The sequence below is a fragment of the Ochotona princeps genome, chromosome 16 (assembly GCF_030435755.1).
Source record: "Ochotona princeps isolate mOchPri1 chromosome 16, mOchPri1.hap1, whole genome shotgun sequence".
NCBI classification, from domain to species: domain Eukaryota; kingdom Metazoa; phylum Chordata; class Mammalia; order Lagomorpha; family Ochotonidae; genus Ochotona; species Ochotona princeps.
Window position 1 is genome coordinate 48,769,359 of NC_080847.1, and position 16,735 is coordinate 48,786,093.

Genomic DNA, 16,735 nt, shown 5'->3' on the forward strand with positions numbered 1-16,735 from the left:
GATCCCTCATAATTTACTGATTTCATGTATTGTTACTCATCCTTCAATAACCCTAACCTACCTCCTTTCTTCAAACATGCAACACTCTTGCATGGAGCAGTTGTATATGGGCATGTTAAGCAACTGCCTGGGACACGCACATCCTATACCCACGTGCCTGGGATGGAGTCTCTATTTTCAATCTGATTTCTTTCTAATACATGAGCTTCCTTGGTGCTCATGAAGAACAGAATCTGGCAATCAGCTGTGTCCAGGATTATAAGATGTTGCACTACGAAATGCATGTCAACGAAACTGGAAGGGCTCAATAACTAAATCCTCACCTTGCAAGCATTGGGATCCCATATGGGTGCTGGTTCGTGTCCTGGCTGCACTACTTCCCATCCAACTCCCTGCTTGTGGCCTGAGAAAGCGGTCGGGGATGGCACAAAGCCTAGGGTCCCTGCACCTACGTGGGACACCCATAAGAAGCTCCAGACTCCTAGCTTTGCATTGGCTCAGTTCTGGCCATTGCAGCTATTTGGGGAGTAACCAGCAGATGGAAGAACTTTCTCTGTCTCTCCTTCTCTCCATAAATCTGATCTGCTTTCTAATTTAAAAAAAAAAAAAGAAGAAGAAGAAGAAAAAGAAAAGACAGAAAGAGAAAGAAATTGGAATGGAAATATGAGATTGAAAATATGAGCAATTAATTCAAGTGAAGGTTTACTGAAAAGCTCACGTATTAGAAGCACCTGAGAGATAGCAGATGATGCCCTAAGTATTTGGGGTTCTTGCCACCTATGTGGGAGATCCAGCTCAAGTTCCTGGCTCCTGGCTTCCACCTGGGCAAGTCCCAGCTCCTGTGGTCATTTAGGGAGTGGATCAGCAGGTACAAGATTTCTCTATTCCCCATCTGCCTCACTCCCTCACTCATCATTTCAAATAAATATATATTTTTCCAAAATCTAAAAAATATGCTAATTAGTTCTTTAGGGCCTTTCTATTTGTTTTCACTTTGTTGGCATTATCATCCTCATATATTGAAACAGCTCAAGTACATATTCCTCACCTTTCTGCTGAAATAGCTTCCGAAAACGGCTCACAATCAGTTCACCTCACCTATATCTGCCCTGTCCAATTATAGCCTGCTTCATAGTATATTTCATTACTTGATACCATTTCTGTGTTTATTCTTTAGTGTATCCCCTAACATACTATTCCTTCTACTTTGTCATATGTAAGGATGAGTTTAGTTTTAGACAATGTAGAGACACAGATGAAAGCAAGTGAGGAACAGAGTCTGGAAGTCAGCTGGTAAAACGTGGCGCTGCGCAGAACAGCAATCATCACTGAACTGCGAGAAAAATCAGGGACTGAAAGCACGAGTGATTGATTCAGAAGAGGAAGAAGCTGACTGGGTAGCTTGTGTCTATCTCCTCTGGATCACAAGCATTTTCTGTATTTCAAATGGAGATTCCCAGGCAATAATATTCCCAGGCTGTGCCCCTTCCTGCACCACCTGGGCTCTCTTACCTTCACAGATGGTCAACCACAGTCGGTTTTACTCTTACTTACCAATATACCATCTTCTCGTTTCTTCCTTTACAATCTTCCAGGGCTCTTTTCCTTCCTCCAACAATGTGATTACATCAGGCTTAGAAATGGGATATCCTGTTTATAAAGAAATAAGCTATGCATCGTGACACAGAAAGACACTTTTAGTTAAAATAAGAATAAATTAAGATTTTTGGAGAAAGAGAGGAGATCAAAGAAAAGGAAATCAGTTAAGCATGGTAAAGTTTTTATTATGATATTATTACTGTTTAAGCAAGTGTTTACGCCTCCATCTTTTCCTTGTTGGCCCCCATGATGCTGTACTTCAGAATGCAGTTTCTGGCGTCAGTTTTCACCACTTCTGCTCACTGTGCTCCACAATTCCAACTTGGAAAATGGAGATAACAATAAGGTTGTGGGATAATCAGCTCAGCCACCTGGGGACTGAACCAGCAGATGGAAGATCTTTCTCTATGTCTCTCCTCTCTGCAAATCTGCCTTTCCAATAAAAAGAAATACATCTTTTTTTAAAAAAGAGAAATAGGGCCCGGTGGCATGGCCTAGCGGCTAAAGTCCTCGCCTTGAACGCCCCGGGATCCCATATGGGCGCCAGTTCTAATCCCGGCAGCTCCACTTCCCATCCAGCTCCCTGCTTGTGGCCTGGGAAAGCAGTTGAGGACAGCCCAGTGCATTGGGACCCTGTACCCGCATGGGAGACCTGGAAGAGGTTCCAGGTTCCCGGCTTTGGATCGGCGCAGCACTGGCCGTTGCAGCTCATTTGGGGAGTGAATCATCGGATGGAAGATCTTCCTCTCTGTCTCTCCTCCTCTCTGTATATCTGACTTTGTAATAAAAATAAATCTTTAATAAAAAAAGAAAAATAAATCATACCTATATAACTTTAGCTATAGTAACACAATGCTAATTATTAACACTATTACTAATATTGTTGCTTGACTAACAGCACACAAGAAAAATCCCTACAGAATATCCAGTCCATTTTAAACATAATGTTTACAAATTAGTCTTGTGTTTAAATGAATTTCTTTAATCCAATCCACCATAACATATAAATAATGGAGCTTCTTGCCATAATTGGAGCAATTCAGGAATTGCAGCAATTCCTCTGTCAAGGTGCTCTCCCTGCAAATGGGTAAGATTATATAATAGAACAGCCACACTAATTCTGACTATCAACAAACAGGAAACATGAATGCTTTGATAATAGTTACACAGTATGATGGTACTTCAAAAAGTGTATGAGAAAACCAAACTCTTAGAAGTTTGTTTTGGTTAAAAAAAAATAAGGCTTGAAACCCACACATAATACACATTTTTCATGATCTAGTTTCTAAAAAGATTTACTATTTATTTACTGAAACAGAGAGAAAGGAGAGAGTGCGAGAGATCTGGTATTGACTGGTTCATTCCCCAAACTGGCGCTGGACCAAGCTGAAGCCAGAGTCCTGAACTCCTGCCTGATCTCCCACGTGGACCGAGCTGACACCAGGCTCCTGGAACTCTCTCCTGTTCTCTCATGTGTGTGGCAAGAAACCAGGTATTCTGGTCTTTTCCCAGCCTTGCTGGCAGGAAGTTAGACCGGAAGCTCAGCAGCAGGAACTTGAACTGGCACTCACATGGCTTATCCCACTGTGCTAGAATGCTGACTCCTATCATGAACTCTTAAGTACCCTTGTAAACACCACAGTATCCTAATTTATCTCTTTTTCATAAAGATGACAGGCAACTCCAAGGAGTACCAGATTAGGTATGAACAACACTGAAAGGGAAGGTGAATGTCTGCAATGGTTTTGGCATTTCTAATGCAATAAAACTCAGATTACTTTGGTACAAAGGGAAGAGGACATTGTGGTACAGCATGTTAAACTGCCACTTGGGGCACCTGCATCCCATTTATCAGAGTGCCAGCTCAAGTCCCAAGAGGCAGCAGATGATGGTGCAAGTGCTTGGACCCCTGCTAATCACATGGGGGAGCCAGCTGGTTCTGGGCTCCAACCCTCAGCCTGGCTCAGCCCTGGCTATTGTGTGCACTGAGGAGCGAAGCAGCAGATGGAAGATCTCTTCCTATCTTCTCCTTGTTCTCCAAGTAAATGACAACTAATTAAAATATGGAAAAGAAATCTATCTTCCTAGAAGACAACCTTGAAAAAGAGTAGAATGAAATGCAAATCCTAGAGAAAAGATTCTGAAGTATCATAAACCATTTGAGATAGAAAACATACCTAGGGAAAGCAAGTTAGCATAGTTCTCCATCATCACATCCCGGTACAAGGTTTTCTGAGTAAGGTCGAGACATTCCCACTCTTGCTGACAAAAGTCTATGGCAAGATCCCTAAATGTCACTGATCCCTGAAATTTAAAAAAAAAAAAATCAGGAATGATTAGAGAAACAGAAGACTGTTTATAAGATGGGTGGTCAGGAAGGCAGCACTATGGGAAGTATTAGGCCACAGGACTCGAGAACAAGGGGACTGAATGGCACACCCTTCAATGTATGAACCATCTGGGGATAGGAAGAACAATGTTTACATGTTAAACAGTTAATGCAAGCATCCTACCTAATTGGTACATACCATATGATTTTTTTTTTTTACTGGGGTGCGTGTCTAGCCTGACAGTTAAAATGCTGCTTGGGATGGCTATACCCCATGCCAGGGTACCTGGGTGGTAGTCTCAGTACCTCTCCTGATTTCAGCCTCCTGCCAATGCATACCCTGGGAAGCAGCAGGGCACTCCTCAAGTAGTTGGATCCCTGCCACCCACTTGGGAAAGGTAGAGTTAGTCCTGGCTCCTGGCTCCTCCCGACCCCATTCTACCTTGCCAGCATTTGGGAAGTGAGTCACTGGGTGGGAGATGTTAAGCTCTGTCACTGTCACTCTTTATTTCTACACCTCAAATAAAATGTAGAAATTAATTTCATTGAATATGAACTGCTGCTGAAAATTTTTGTTTTTAGAACAGAAAAAAATATATCACATTTTTTCACAATGCGGTATAAACTCAATTTTGGAAAATAGTTTGCATAAAATAACTGCCTCAAGCATTAACTGTTTAACTATAAGCAGCTTTTTTGTGTGTTTTACAAATTTATGTATTTGCTGCACATGAAATCCTATTTTATGGATGTGCCAGACTGAATATCTTATGCAGTTAGGATGCATGTTTCTAAGTTCTCCTCCAAGCCTAGCCTCCTATGTTTATCTACTGCAGAGGTGAGGAGTGTGTCTGGCCTGTGGGCCATAGAAGGCTGGCAAAATCCTACTAAGGCAACAGCAGGCAAGACTCAAAATTCAAAAACTCTGTAGCAGTCTAGTTAAGTTGGTGATTATCTATTACCTAGGAATCATGTCATAAGTATCCAAATTGCCTGTGGCAGAAAAACGGTTCCCCATCCCGATCTACTACAACAAATGACACTTTTTTTTAATATATATATTCACCATCTCCACTGAACATGTGGCTTAAATTGAGTGTTACAGGCAACTTCTAGGTAGATTACCAAAGATCCTCTTCTCTTCCTTTATATATTTCTGGGATCTCCTTCACTTACATTTAGGTTGAACTATTTCCTTTCAACAAGCAGAACAGCTAAAGTGTGGAAATATTAACTCCAATATAAGGATGTAAAGGTCTAGAGATTCCTTATTTCCATATTTCTTTCCCTCTTGGGGTCTTCGGGCAGTAGCTACTGTGTTTTAAGCTATTTTACTGACAGATCCACATAACCATAAGCAAGAGTGCTCTACAATCAATAGCTAACAAGGAACTCTCTGTCCAATAGGCCAGAGAGGAAACAGACTCTATTAACTACAGGGAGTGAGCTTGAAAGCAGATCCGCTCAAAGTTAGGCCTTAAGATGATTTATGACCTTAGCAAACACTTTGCAGAACACTCACAGCCAGAGAAACAAGAGAGGCCGTGTCTGCATTTCTGATTCACAAAAATTGTGAGATAAGGAATCAAGATGGCAGAATAGGGTAAGGACACATTTAGACAGCGAAACATTAGCCAGGGTGAAGCAGAGAGGGCACATTCCAGGAAATAGGAGAGGACAGACCGAAGGAAGAGGGGCACCTGGAGACGGAGACACAGGGAAGCAGTGGAAACAACGTGTTGTTGCAGTGACCACATATCCCAGCAGCATTCTGCCAGCAGCAACCTGAACTGCACCAGCAGCCAGAGCTCCACCAGTAACCAAGTAGGAAGGGAGTTCATGAGGAGCTCAGTAGGTGAACACAGGCAAAGAACTGCCAGTCCTTCTGGTTTGTTTGATTTGACAGGAGCAGAGAGAGAGCAGATCCCAAACAAGTGGTGCAGGAACAGGATGGATTTCACAACCCACATTCCCACAAGGGCCACAATGGATGCCATTTTGTGTAGGGAGGGAAAGGCCATGAGACAGGGCTGTGTATGCACTAAGCTGGGACAGAACTCATTTCTGGCTCAATGCATTGCACTGACAATGTGGCATCCTACAGGTTCCACCCAAAATAGGTCCAGGTAGCCTCCAGACTTAACGGCCAGCAGATCAAGAACTCAACAAGTGGCACACTAGGTGCCATTTTATGCAGTTGGCAAAGGCAATGAGACTGGAGGAACAATAATGAGCTGTGCATGTGCTGAGCTGGGAGCCCATTAACTTCCAGTTCAGTGCATTGTACTGGTCCCACAAGGAAAATAATACTTACTTTGGCATCCTACTGGTCAAAATAGGTTCGTGTAGCCCTCAGACCTAATGCCCAGCAGGTTCCAGCAAGATCAGCACCAACAACAACCTAGCTATATTTGACACCTGGTGTCTCCCTAATCCTGGGACCTGCTCCAACTGAAAGTGGGAGAAAGATTGTACAGACAATGGTGCAGCCTCAGCACGGTATCACAGGAGGTGGAGACTGGTGAGCCAGGAGTTGGGGCTATGGAGACTATGGTGGAAGTCTAACACGAGAGCCCAGACTGAAACTCGCTGGAGGGAGTGGCACAAGTGACTGCAAACAAAGAACTGTTTGCAATCAGTAGAATCGAACTGTACGTCTGTGGGCCATAGCTTAGAAACTTGCCCTAAGGACAAGAATCTGACAACCAGAGTGCAATGACCAAGAGCAAAAGAAGAGAAAGAGGCACAATGAATATTTCTGAAGACTCCCCTGCATAGGTTCAAAACCCTTTGCCAACCTCAGAGTAAACTGAGGAAGACATCAAGAAAATGGGGTGTACACAATTCAGAAAACTCATTATAAGGTTTCTTATCAACAGTGAGAAGCACAACAGGAGTTCAAGGAATTTAAGGAATATGTCACACAGGCAATAGCAACACTGAAACAAAATCAAGCCAAATTTTTGGGAATGAAGGATGCAATAAAGCATATTAAAAGTGCAGTGGAAAGTCTTCATAATAGAATGAATGACACAGAAGAATCTCAGAATTTGAATATATTTCTTGTCACAATGGGGAAACAATCAAAAAGCTGGAAGCAGAGCTGGGTCAAGGTAAAAAAAGTATTCAAGAATTAAGAGACACTATTAAAAGGCCAAATACAAGAGTTACGGGAGCTCCAGAAGGTGCCGAAAGAGAAGCTGGGTTTAAAAATGTATTTCATGTATTTAATGAAATAATAAAGGTAAATTTCTCTTTTCTGGAGAAAGAACTGGGAAACAATATCCAGGAGGAACATAGAATTCCCAACAGGGTTGACCAAAAGCAATCTTCACCACGACACATGATAATCAAGGTCTCTTGAATCGAACATAAGGAGAAGATCCTTAAATGCGCAGGTGAAGAGCCCGGCGGCGTGGCCTAGCAGCTAAAAGTCCTCGCCTTGAATGTGCCAGGATCCCATATGCGCGTCAGTTCTAATCCCAGCAGCTCCACTTCCCATCCAGCTCCCTGCTTGTAGCCTGGGAAAGCAGTCAAGGATGGCCCAAAGCCTTGGGACCCTGCATCTGCATGGGAGACCTGGAGGAAGTTCCTGGTTCCTGGCTTTGGATCGGCGTAGCACCGGCTGTTGTGGTCACTTGGGGAGTGAATCACCGGATGGAGGATCTTCCTCTCTGTCTCTCCTCCTCTCTGTATATCTGACTTTGTAACAGAAATAAATAAATCTTTATTTAAAAAATGTGCATGTGAAAAAAAATCCACTGACATATAGAAGAATGGCAATGAAACTCACAGGAGATGTCTCATAGGAAACTCTACAGGCCAGAAGAGAATGGAGTGACATATTCCAGATTCTAAAAGCAAAAAATTGGCAGCCTAGAATAATGTACCCAGCAAAGCTTTCCTTGTCTTTGAAAATGAAATAAAATTCTTTCGTATTAAAGTTAAAAGAATATACCTCTTTCAAACTTGCCCTACCAATGATACTTAGAGATGTTCTCTTGACAGAGAAAAGGAATAGTGCCCACCAAAACCAAAGGCAACTGTGAAGAACATCTCAGCAAAATAACAACAGAAGACTAAATCAATGAAGAACCCATTGCTAAAATGACAGGACCAAATTACCACCCATTCATATTAACCTTGGATGTAAATGAATTAAACTCATCAATCAAATATCATAGGTTAGTAAACTGGATTTACAAAAGAAAATCCATCTATTTGTTGCCTATGGGAGACACATCTCACCAACAAAGATCAGCAGAAACTACATCATGGATTTTGATGTTTTTGTTTTTAGTTTAATTTCTTCAAAAACTTTTTTTTCTCATATTAAGTGCTTCACGGTCTCATAGGTCATACAGTGGCATCATTTTCTTCAAGAGTATTGTTGATTTTCTTTCTCTCTCTCTCTTTTTTTAAAGATTTATTTATTTTTATTGGAAAGGCAGATATACAGAGAGGAGGAGAGACAGAGAGGAAGATCTTCTTCCAATGATTCACTCCCCAAGCAGCCACGACAGGTGGAGCTGAGCCAATCCGAAGCCAGGAGCCAGGAACTTCTTCAAGGTTTCCCATGTGGGTGCAGGGTCCCAAGGCTTTGGGCCGTCCCTGACTGCTTTCCCAGGCCACAGGCAGGGAGCTGGATGGGAAGCAAAGCTGAAAGGATCAGAACCAGTAGCCATATGGGATCCTGGCACATTCAAGGCAAGGACTTTAGCTGCTATGCTATCGTGCCAGGCTAGATTTTCATTTCTTCAGTGACACATTAGTAATACAGTAGCATGTTATTTAATTTCATGACATTGTAAATTTCTTTTTTTTCCTTCCTGTTGCTTATTTTGCTTTTTGGCTTTGCATTTAAGATGTATAGTAACTGTGTAATGGAGACTACCATATCCAGATGTGAGGATAGAATGCTATATGCATCTCTACTTCCAGATCAAAGATGGACTCCCAATGAAACTATTTGCTCTGTCTTGACAATGGGATGCTGGACTCTGCCATTGTCTATGCCCATAATGATGGACTTATGACTGTTTATGAAGAATGATACTATTTGTAATAATATAGGGGAACTCAGTGGTGGTGGGGTGAATTGGGGAGGAGGTAAGTGAAATCCTAGGACCTATGTAACTGTATCATAAAATGATAATAATTAAAAATGAAAAAATGTGAGACAAATATTTTCTGTTTTAAATTACTAGGTTTTAAAGCAGTTTATTATGCAATAAAAAGATAAAAATATGCTGAGTACAAGAATTCTGAGGAAGGAAGATAAGTTACATAAATATCCCATTTTACCAACAATTATCATGTCACTTATCTCCCAGGGATTTCTTGCCAAGATTTACAGCCTCTGAGTTTGCAAGTCCCAATCATCCACCAATTCATACAAATCATGAGATGTCAATCTATGACAAGATTTGGTCATTCAACCAATACTAAATTTTTATCTTCTTTACCTAGAAATCTCAAGTCTGTGAAAACTTAAGTTTTGTCACAGATGGTCAAATAAAATCAGTGCCTCAATCTCACCAAACTAAAGGCATCAACCTTGATAGAACGAGCGTGCAACACATGAAGTGTTTGATCAGAGTGTGAACACTGCTATGTTTCGAAAGGGTCACATAAGGTTGCTGGATCATTTGCCATTATAGTTCACTGGGAGCAGCAGCAGGAGAAACTGCTCATTGGAGGGATACTTTTTGGTAGGAAACTTAACAGGAATACTTACATGACCTAAACACATGTACATATTTCAACAAGAAGAGAAACATCAACTTACAAGGGCCATGGTTTTAGACATGCAAGAGTGAGTCTGTTCTCAGGGTTCCTCTCCAGATAAGCACAGATCCAGACTGCCAGAGCTGGGAGAAGAAAAAGACCTTAGGACCAGTTTTGCTTTAGTGTTCTGGACAGAAATTAAGTTATTACTATTGGTGTGACAATCTTCCATTCCAGGCTCCCAAATACTTCTTATCACACACACTCCTTGGATAGGTTAGGGATCCAGAATAATCTACCTCCTCCTCTAATTCGCAGGGCTTCCTACATTAGACTGAAGCATTTCTGCACTAAAGACAGATCTGCTGGCAGGAAGTTCTCTGGTCACTGTGTCACTTTGGTGGACATCTGAAATTGGGCACCTGACTCCTATGCTGAGCAGGTCTTTTAACTTAACGTGAAAATTGGCTCCAGCATCTCATCAGAATGCTTTCTGCGATTCTGGAATCACATGATTCTGGAATCATGAAGTTTGTTAAGACACGGAAGAAAAGCAATGCTTATCACTTTGGTCAGGCTAAGCCTGCTAGCCAAACAGGTGATAGGAGGGAACCACAGATGAAGTTGTGGTTTGAGATGCTCACATCCCATAGTGCAGTGCCTGGTTCAAGTGCTGGCCACCCTGAGGTTTCTTGTTTGCTTGTTTGTTTGTTTTGTTTTGTTTTAAGATTTATTTATTTTTATTGAAGAGTCAGATACACGGAGAGGAGGAGAGACAGAGAGGAAGATATTCCATCTGCTGATTGACTCCCCAAGTGGCTGCAACAGCCAGAGTTGAGCTGATCTGAAGCCAGGAGCCAGGATCCCCTTCTGGGTCTCTCACATGAGTGCAGGGTTCTAAGGCTTTGGGCCAATCTCTCTCTCTTTTTTTTAACATATATTTTTATTGCATTTCCTTTTTTTTTTTTTTAAACTAATTACATTGCATTATGTGATACATTTTTTTATGCACTGGGATTCCCCCCGCCCCTCCCAATACCCTTCCCCCACGGTGGATTGCTCCCCCTTGTTGCATTTCCATAGTTCAAATTCAGTTGACATTCTTTCATTGGAGGTATTTACCAAGCATAAAGTCCAGCATCTTATTGTCCTGGTAAGTTCAATGGTTTCTTGGTGAGACCATCTCTGGTCTGAAGGTAGAGCCGGCAGAGTATCATTCCAACCAATTAAAAGTCCCAACATAATATTTCCAACCATTTACAACATTATGGCATTAATTGACATGGTATTGATTAACCAATATGTTAATAGGAAAATGCAGGTTCTCAACCACAACCTGTGACTTCTTCATAGACATTTCAATTTTGCTTTACATTCAACCATATTCTATACACCTTAAAATGGTTTAGATTGCTATTCAGCTGTCTCATGCCTATTTTAATTTTAGTCTTTAGCAGTTTATAGCATTGAAGCATGATTTCGCTGAACCTGGCTGTTTTTCGGGTGGTCTTACTCTATAATCCTAACAGGATATATGTCAACAGTTTAGGTGAGCATGTTTAGGAGGGGTGTGCAGAGAAATCTTCCACAACCCAGTTAGGAGTAACTAATCTTTGTGTCCCACCCAGTGAGGCATAAGTGCATCCCCGCTGACTGTTTCCTGTCTGCTTCTAAGCTTTCCTTGTTGTTCTCTATCTATTCTAGTTTTGTTTGTTTGTTTGTTTGTTTTGAGGGGTTTCTGGAGCGCTCCTGATGGTTATTACAAGAGGGGGGTGGGGACCCAAAGTTGGAAGCAGGCAAGGACCAGAGAAAGCTCCTCTCCCTAGTCCTGAAGGAAGTACTGTTCTTCTGTTTCTGCGGACCGCTCAGGGATCCTGGTTGTTGTTCCGATGACCTTGGAACCTGCTAGGCAGGATTTGGGCTTTTTCCATCCCATGTGGTAGATCCAAATAGGGGTGGTTGACCTCAGAGTTCTTGGTCTCCGAAGGCACTCCATTTCCCCGTGGTCTCCTTGGCAGTAGGGATGTAGTCCTCGGTGCTCCTTGGTGAGGATCTGGGAGTCTTCAGGATTGGGATAAAAGCCTCCTCCTGTCCGTTGGGCCAATCTCAACTGCTTTCCCAGGCCACAAGCAGGGAGTTGAAAGGGAAGTTGAGCAGCCGGGATATGAACCGGCGCCCATATGGGATCCCAGCACATGCAAGGTGAGGACTTTAGCCACTAGGCTACCATGCCGGGATCACGCTGAGTTTTTAATCCAGCTTCCTGCTGATGTGCCAGGGAGGCAGGAGATAACTACCCCAATACTTGAGTTCCCAAATACACACATGGAGCTCCTGGCTTTTGCCTTTGGCCTGGCCCAGTCCAAGCTATTGTAGGCCCTTGGGGAGTGAAGCAGCAAATAAGAAATTTCTCTCTCTCAATCCTTGTTACTCTGCCTTTCAAAAAAAAAAAAAAAAAACTTACCAAAAAAAAAAAGAAAAAACACATGTCAGACTATCATCACACTAGAATATAAGCATATAAACTAGATATCAAATGTAAATTCTGGAAAATTATTCAAAGATAGGAAATAGTCTAGATATACTGTCAGTAGAAAATCTGACTGGTCAATGTAACTATTATCATATAATATTTGAATACACCCTAAGACAGGGATCCCACATGCCCCCGGTGGTGCTCCCCATGACGGGTAAGGCGTCAACTGACTGCTGGACAACCTAAGACAGGCGTCCATTAAAAAAGAAAAAAAAGGGTGACATGTGGGCCCCGGTCTCCCAAGGGTTAACTCCACAGCTTAGCTTGTTTCTAAGAGGTAACACAGTGGGAAATCTTGGCCTAATGCATTTAGCCCCTGGCTTGACTGCAAGTTCCCTCTTCCTTACTTCCCTTTTGTTAAGATGCCCCAGGGGGGCTTAGGTGTTGCTTGAACATTGGGATAATACTGGGAGGGGCTAAGCAGACTATAAGATGCAGGTGGACCCCAAATAAAGTTGGCATTCTGTGTACAAGAGTGAAAAAAAAAAAAAAAGAATACACCACTCAACAGAGACAAAGAATATTAGACAGATCATCCGAATCAGTAGATAACAAAGGTTGGAAAGTTTTATGATCGTCCATTAGTTACTTCCTTCATCATATTGTACAAAGGCTTCTAAAGCCCTTCTTTTCTTTTTTTTTTTTTTTTTAAAGATTTATTTTTTATTTTTTTATTACAAAGTCAGATATACTGAGAGGAGGAGAGACAGAGAGGAAGTGGAGCCGCCGGGATTAGAACCAGCGGCCATATGGGATCAAGGCGAGGACCTTAGCCACTAGGCCACGCTGCCGAGCCCTAAAGCCCTTCTTTTCTATGCACTTTTTTATTTAAGAGGGTGGGAACCCCCCAGAATAAAGTCTGTCAATGTGCAAGGAAAAAAAATTCTTTTTTCTTAATAGTTATGATAATGACCACAGATTAAATTGAAATATATGTTGTTTTTAACAAGATGTTCTCCAAAAAGAAGGGTGCTTCCAGAAAATCATTTGTTCTTTGGCTATCATTTCTGAACTTATTTCTTATCGGTAGGAAAGAATTCTGTCTAGAAAATAGAAACCATGGGCATATCTGAGTCATCTCTTCTATAAATACATGATGATGTCCCATACAATTTTATTTCAAGATTTTTTTTTTGGCAGAAAGATTTGTTTCTAAACAAGTCAGCTAAGCCTCTATCTCCCTCAGATTCTGAATTACATTATCCTATTAGGTTCATTTTGCTACATGACAATCAGAAGGCAAATCTTTTCTTTTTTAAATTTATTTATTTCTATTGGAAAATCAGATATACAGAGAGAAGGAGTGACAAGATCTTTCATCCACTGGTTCACTCCCAAAGTGGCCTCAATGGCCGGAGCTGAACCAATCTGAAGCCAGGAGCCAGGAGCTTCTTCCGGGTCTGCCATGTGCATGCAGGGTCCCAAAGCTTTGGACCATCTTCTACTGCATTCCCAAGCCACAAGCAAGGAGCTGGATGGGAAGTGGAGCAGTTAGGATACGAACTGATGCCCATATGGGATCCTGGCACAGACAAGACGAACACTTTAGCCACTAGGCTACCACTCTAGGCCCAGAAGACGAATCTTAAAGCACAAAAGTTATCGTACAGAGTCCATTTACTGCCATAGAGTTTCCTCAGAATTGATATAATTTGTTCATAACCTCAATGTTGCTATGAGCAGAATTAATATACCTTTCCAGTAAATTCACAAGGTAGTCATCCAAGTCTCTGCAGTAGCCTGCATCGTACTATCTGAGACTTTATCCTATTCAGATTTTACCTTGATATATAGGAGGTTTAGCCATGGCACCAACATTCCATACCCAGGAATTTTTCAGAACTATATGGAGCCATCCCAGTGGCAAATCCTCCACTGCACATCCAGCTTCCATAGGGGCACAGTTTTAAGTCCTGCCTGCTCCACTTCTGATCTCATTTCCTGCTAATGACCTGGGAAAGCAATGGAGAATAGCCCAGGTTCTTGGGCTCCTTCATTCACCTGACCCAGAAAGAACTTCCTGGTTCCTGATCAGCTCAGCTCCAGCCATTGTGGCCATTTGGGAGTGAACCAGCAGATGGATGACTTCTCTCAGTCTCTCCTTCTTTCTCTCTCTGTAAAACCTACCTTTCAACTAAATGTAAACAAATCTTAAAAAAAAAAAACAGGGCCTGGTGCAGTAGCTTAATGGCTGAAGTCCTCACCTTGCATGCGCCAGGATCCCACATGCACACCGGTTCAAACCCTGACTACTTCACTTCCCATCCAGCTCCCTGTTTGTAGCCTGGGAAAGCAGTGGAGAACGGCTCAAAGCCTTGGGATCCTGCAGACCAGGAAGTGAACCAGACAGAAGATCTCTGCCTCTCCTTCTCTCTGTAAATCTGACTTTCCAATAAAACAGAAAAATAAGTAAATCTTACAAAAAAAATTCAAGGTGTATGTACAATAGTTTTAGAATGAGCATTAGTTTTAATTTTGATCATCAAAAACATAAATCTCTTACAACAGCAACATATTAAACATTATAGCATGCTGTGTCATAACATACAATGCCAGGACTAATAACAACTATGATCCAAATTAAATGACGGGAGAATATTACCCACAGCAAATGGTGGTTTTTCACAAGTAAAATCATCCATATGAGCAGTATGATGTGCTGATTACTGTCAATTATCATTATTAATGGTGAAAATCATTCAATGTTCCTTTATCCTCTATTATACAGTGTAGTTAATTCTGCTTTCTTTTTTCTCTAACATAAAATCTGAGTTTCCTGGATTTTTTTCTTCCTGGTAACACCAGTGTATATCTGGGAGAAGATGAGACAGTATGAATTACAATCTCCCCTCCCTCAGTCATCAGCAATGACAAAGGCCAAGAAAAACTTCGCTTAGCATGATAGATCAAAGAACAAAATGTGGTAAGATGGAGGATCTTGGTCTAAGAGGACTTAAGTGGGTAGAAATACACCACACACCTGGGCATCAGACATGGCTGTCATTTCTCGGAGAGCAACCTTAGAACGCGAAATGCTCAATTCTGAAAGGATGTCTCCAGGTCACCGAGTTTTAAAACAACTTTCGTAATGCCCAGAAACAGACTCTCATAACACGTACACAGCGACCATACTTAAACTACTTCTCCCAGTTAACGATATTTTCTTTGGTGGCTGAAAGGAGGGCGAGAGTAGCAGCAGGGAGCCTTGCACGCTGGGGAGAGCCACGACCACGCACGCTCACGCGAGGGACGCGTTACCACGTCCCGGTGACACCGGACTAGCCTGCACCTCTCATGTCAGTTACGCTGTCATCTCAGCACAGCCTCTCACCTCAGACACAACGTCCTCGGCAGCCCCACCGTGTGGGGTGTGGGGGGCGAGCAGACACGCCGTGACTGCGTTCGGACCCCGGCGTCCCCGCAATGCCCCCTCTGACCGCCACGCACGGCCCCTCGCGGGCTGCAGTCCCGGGCCACCTCAGTTCTCTCCGCCACCCGCGACTTCGAATCGGCCTCCAGGGAGACTCATTCATGCCAAAAGATCAACTAGAGGGAACGGAAACGGAACCGACCCTGCGAGGTTTTCAGTTTCCTTTAGGCAGTGTAGCCTGAGCTAAAAGAGCTAGGATCGCAGTACCCTATGGGAAATGTAGTCCTGGGTCGTAAAACGCCCAAGCAACTTACTGCTCGCAGCCTCACGCCCCGCCCATGCCCCAGAGCCTTCTGGGAGTCGCAGTTGGCGCGCAAATTGCCCCAAAGGTGGCGGTTTTGACGTGTGGTTGAGAGTGGTTGCAGGACGGTCTCCACAAGGGGAGAGACAGGGATTGGGAAGCCGCACCACGTGGTCTCGGGAGAGAACTGTCGAGTTCTTCTACTCCAAGTCCTGTGGGTGAACGTCAACCTTGAAAAGTTCATGCTTTGACCCACGAGGCTAGATCTGGTGATTAGCTAGTTGGGGTATTCAGATATGCCGTGAACGGGTGTGTATGTGCCATGTGCATATCTGCATATGACAGTATCTTCTCTGGAAGGATACACAGGTGGGTGAGCTACTGTGTGACTGGTAAACACCAAAGCAAAGGTTGCTTATCTTTTGGCTTAAACCTTTTTATGCATTTTGAATGGTTACCCTAGGTATGCATTACAAACTTGAAATCATGAATTTCCCATTTGCATGAAGTCCTCACATAGACACGCCTTTCCAATAACACCTATATCTGCCCAAATTTTGAGACTCTGGTCACCATTTCATTGCCTAAGATCTAGGAAACAAAGTATTTTTCTTTTTTTTAGATTTATTTATTTTATTACAAAGTCAGATATACAGAGAGGAGGAGAGACAGGAAGATCTTCCATGTGATGGTTCACTCCCCAAGTGACCACTTCGGCCGGTGCTGTGCTGATCCAAAGCCGGGAACCTGGAACTTCTTCCAGGTCTCCCATGTGGGTGCAGGGTCCCAAAGCTTTGGGCTGTCCTCGTCTGCTTTCCCAGACTATAAGCAGGGAGCTGGATGGGAATTGGAGCTGCCAGGATTAGAACTGGC

At 42.7% G+C, this 16,735-nt stretch overlaps 1 protein-coding gene across 1 annotated transcript in view; it reads right to left on the reverse strand.

The window, feature by feature from the left end:
• LOC118757707 (zinc finger protein 420-like) overlaps positions 1 to 15,787 on the reverse strand; it is a 60,580-nt gene extending 44,793 nt beyond the window's left edge. Inside the window, exons 1-4 of the mRNA XM_058674860.1 lie at positions 15,523 to 15,787; positions 9,717 to 9,798; positions 3,777 to 3,903; positions 1,555 to 1,650 (exon numbers count right to left, since the gene is read on the reverse strand). Coding sequence (XP_058530843.1) covers positions 1,555 to 1,650; positions 3,777 to 3,903; positions 9,717 to 9,737 — 244 coding nt within the window. The 5' untranslated portion in view covers positions 9,738 to 9,798; positions 15,523 to 15,787. The remainder of the gene's footprint in view (positions 1 to 1,554; positions 1,651 to 3,776; positions 3,904 to 9,716; positions 9,799 to 15,522) is intronic.
• Positions 15,788 to 16,735: the final 948 nt, after the last annotated feature.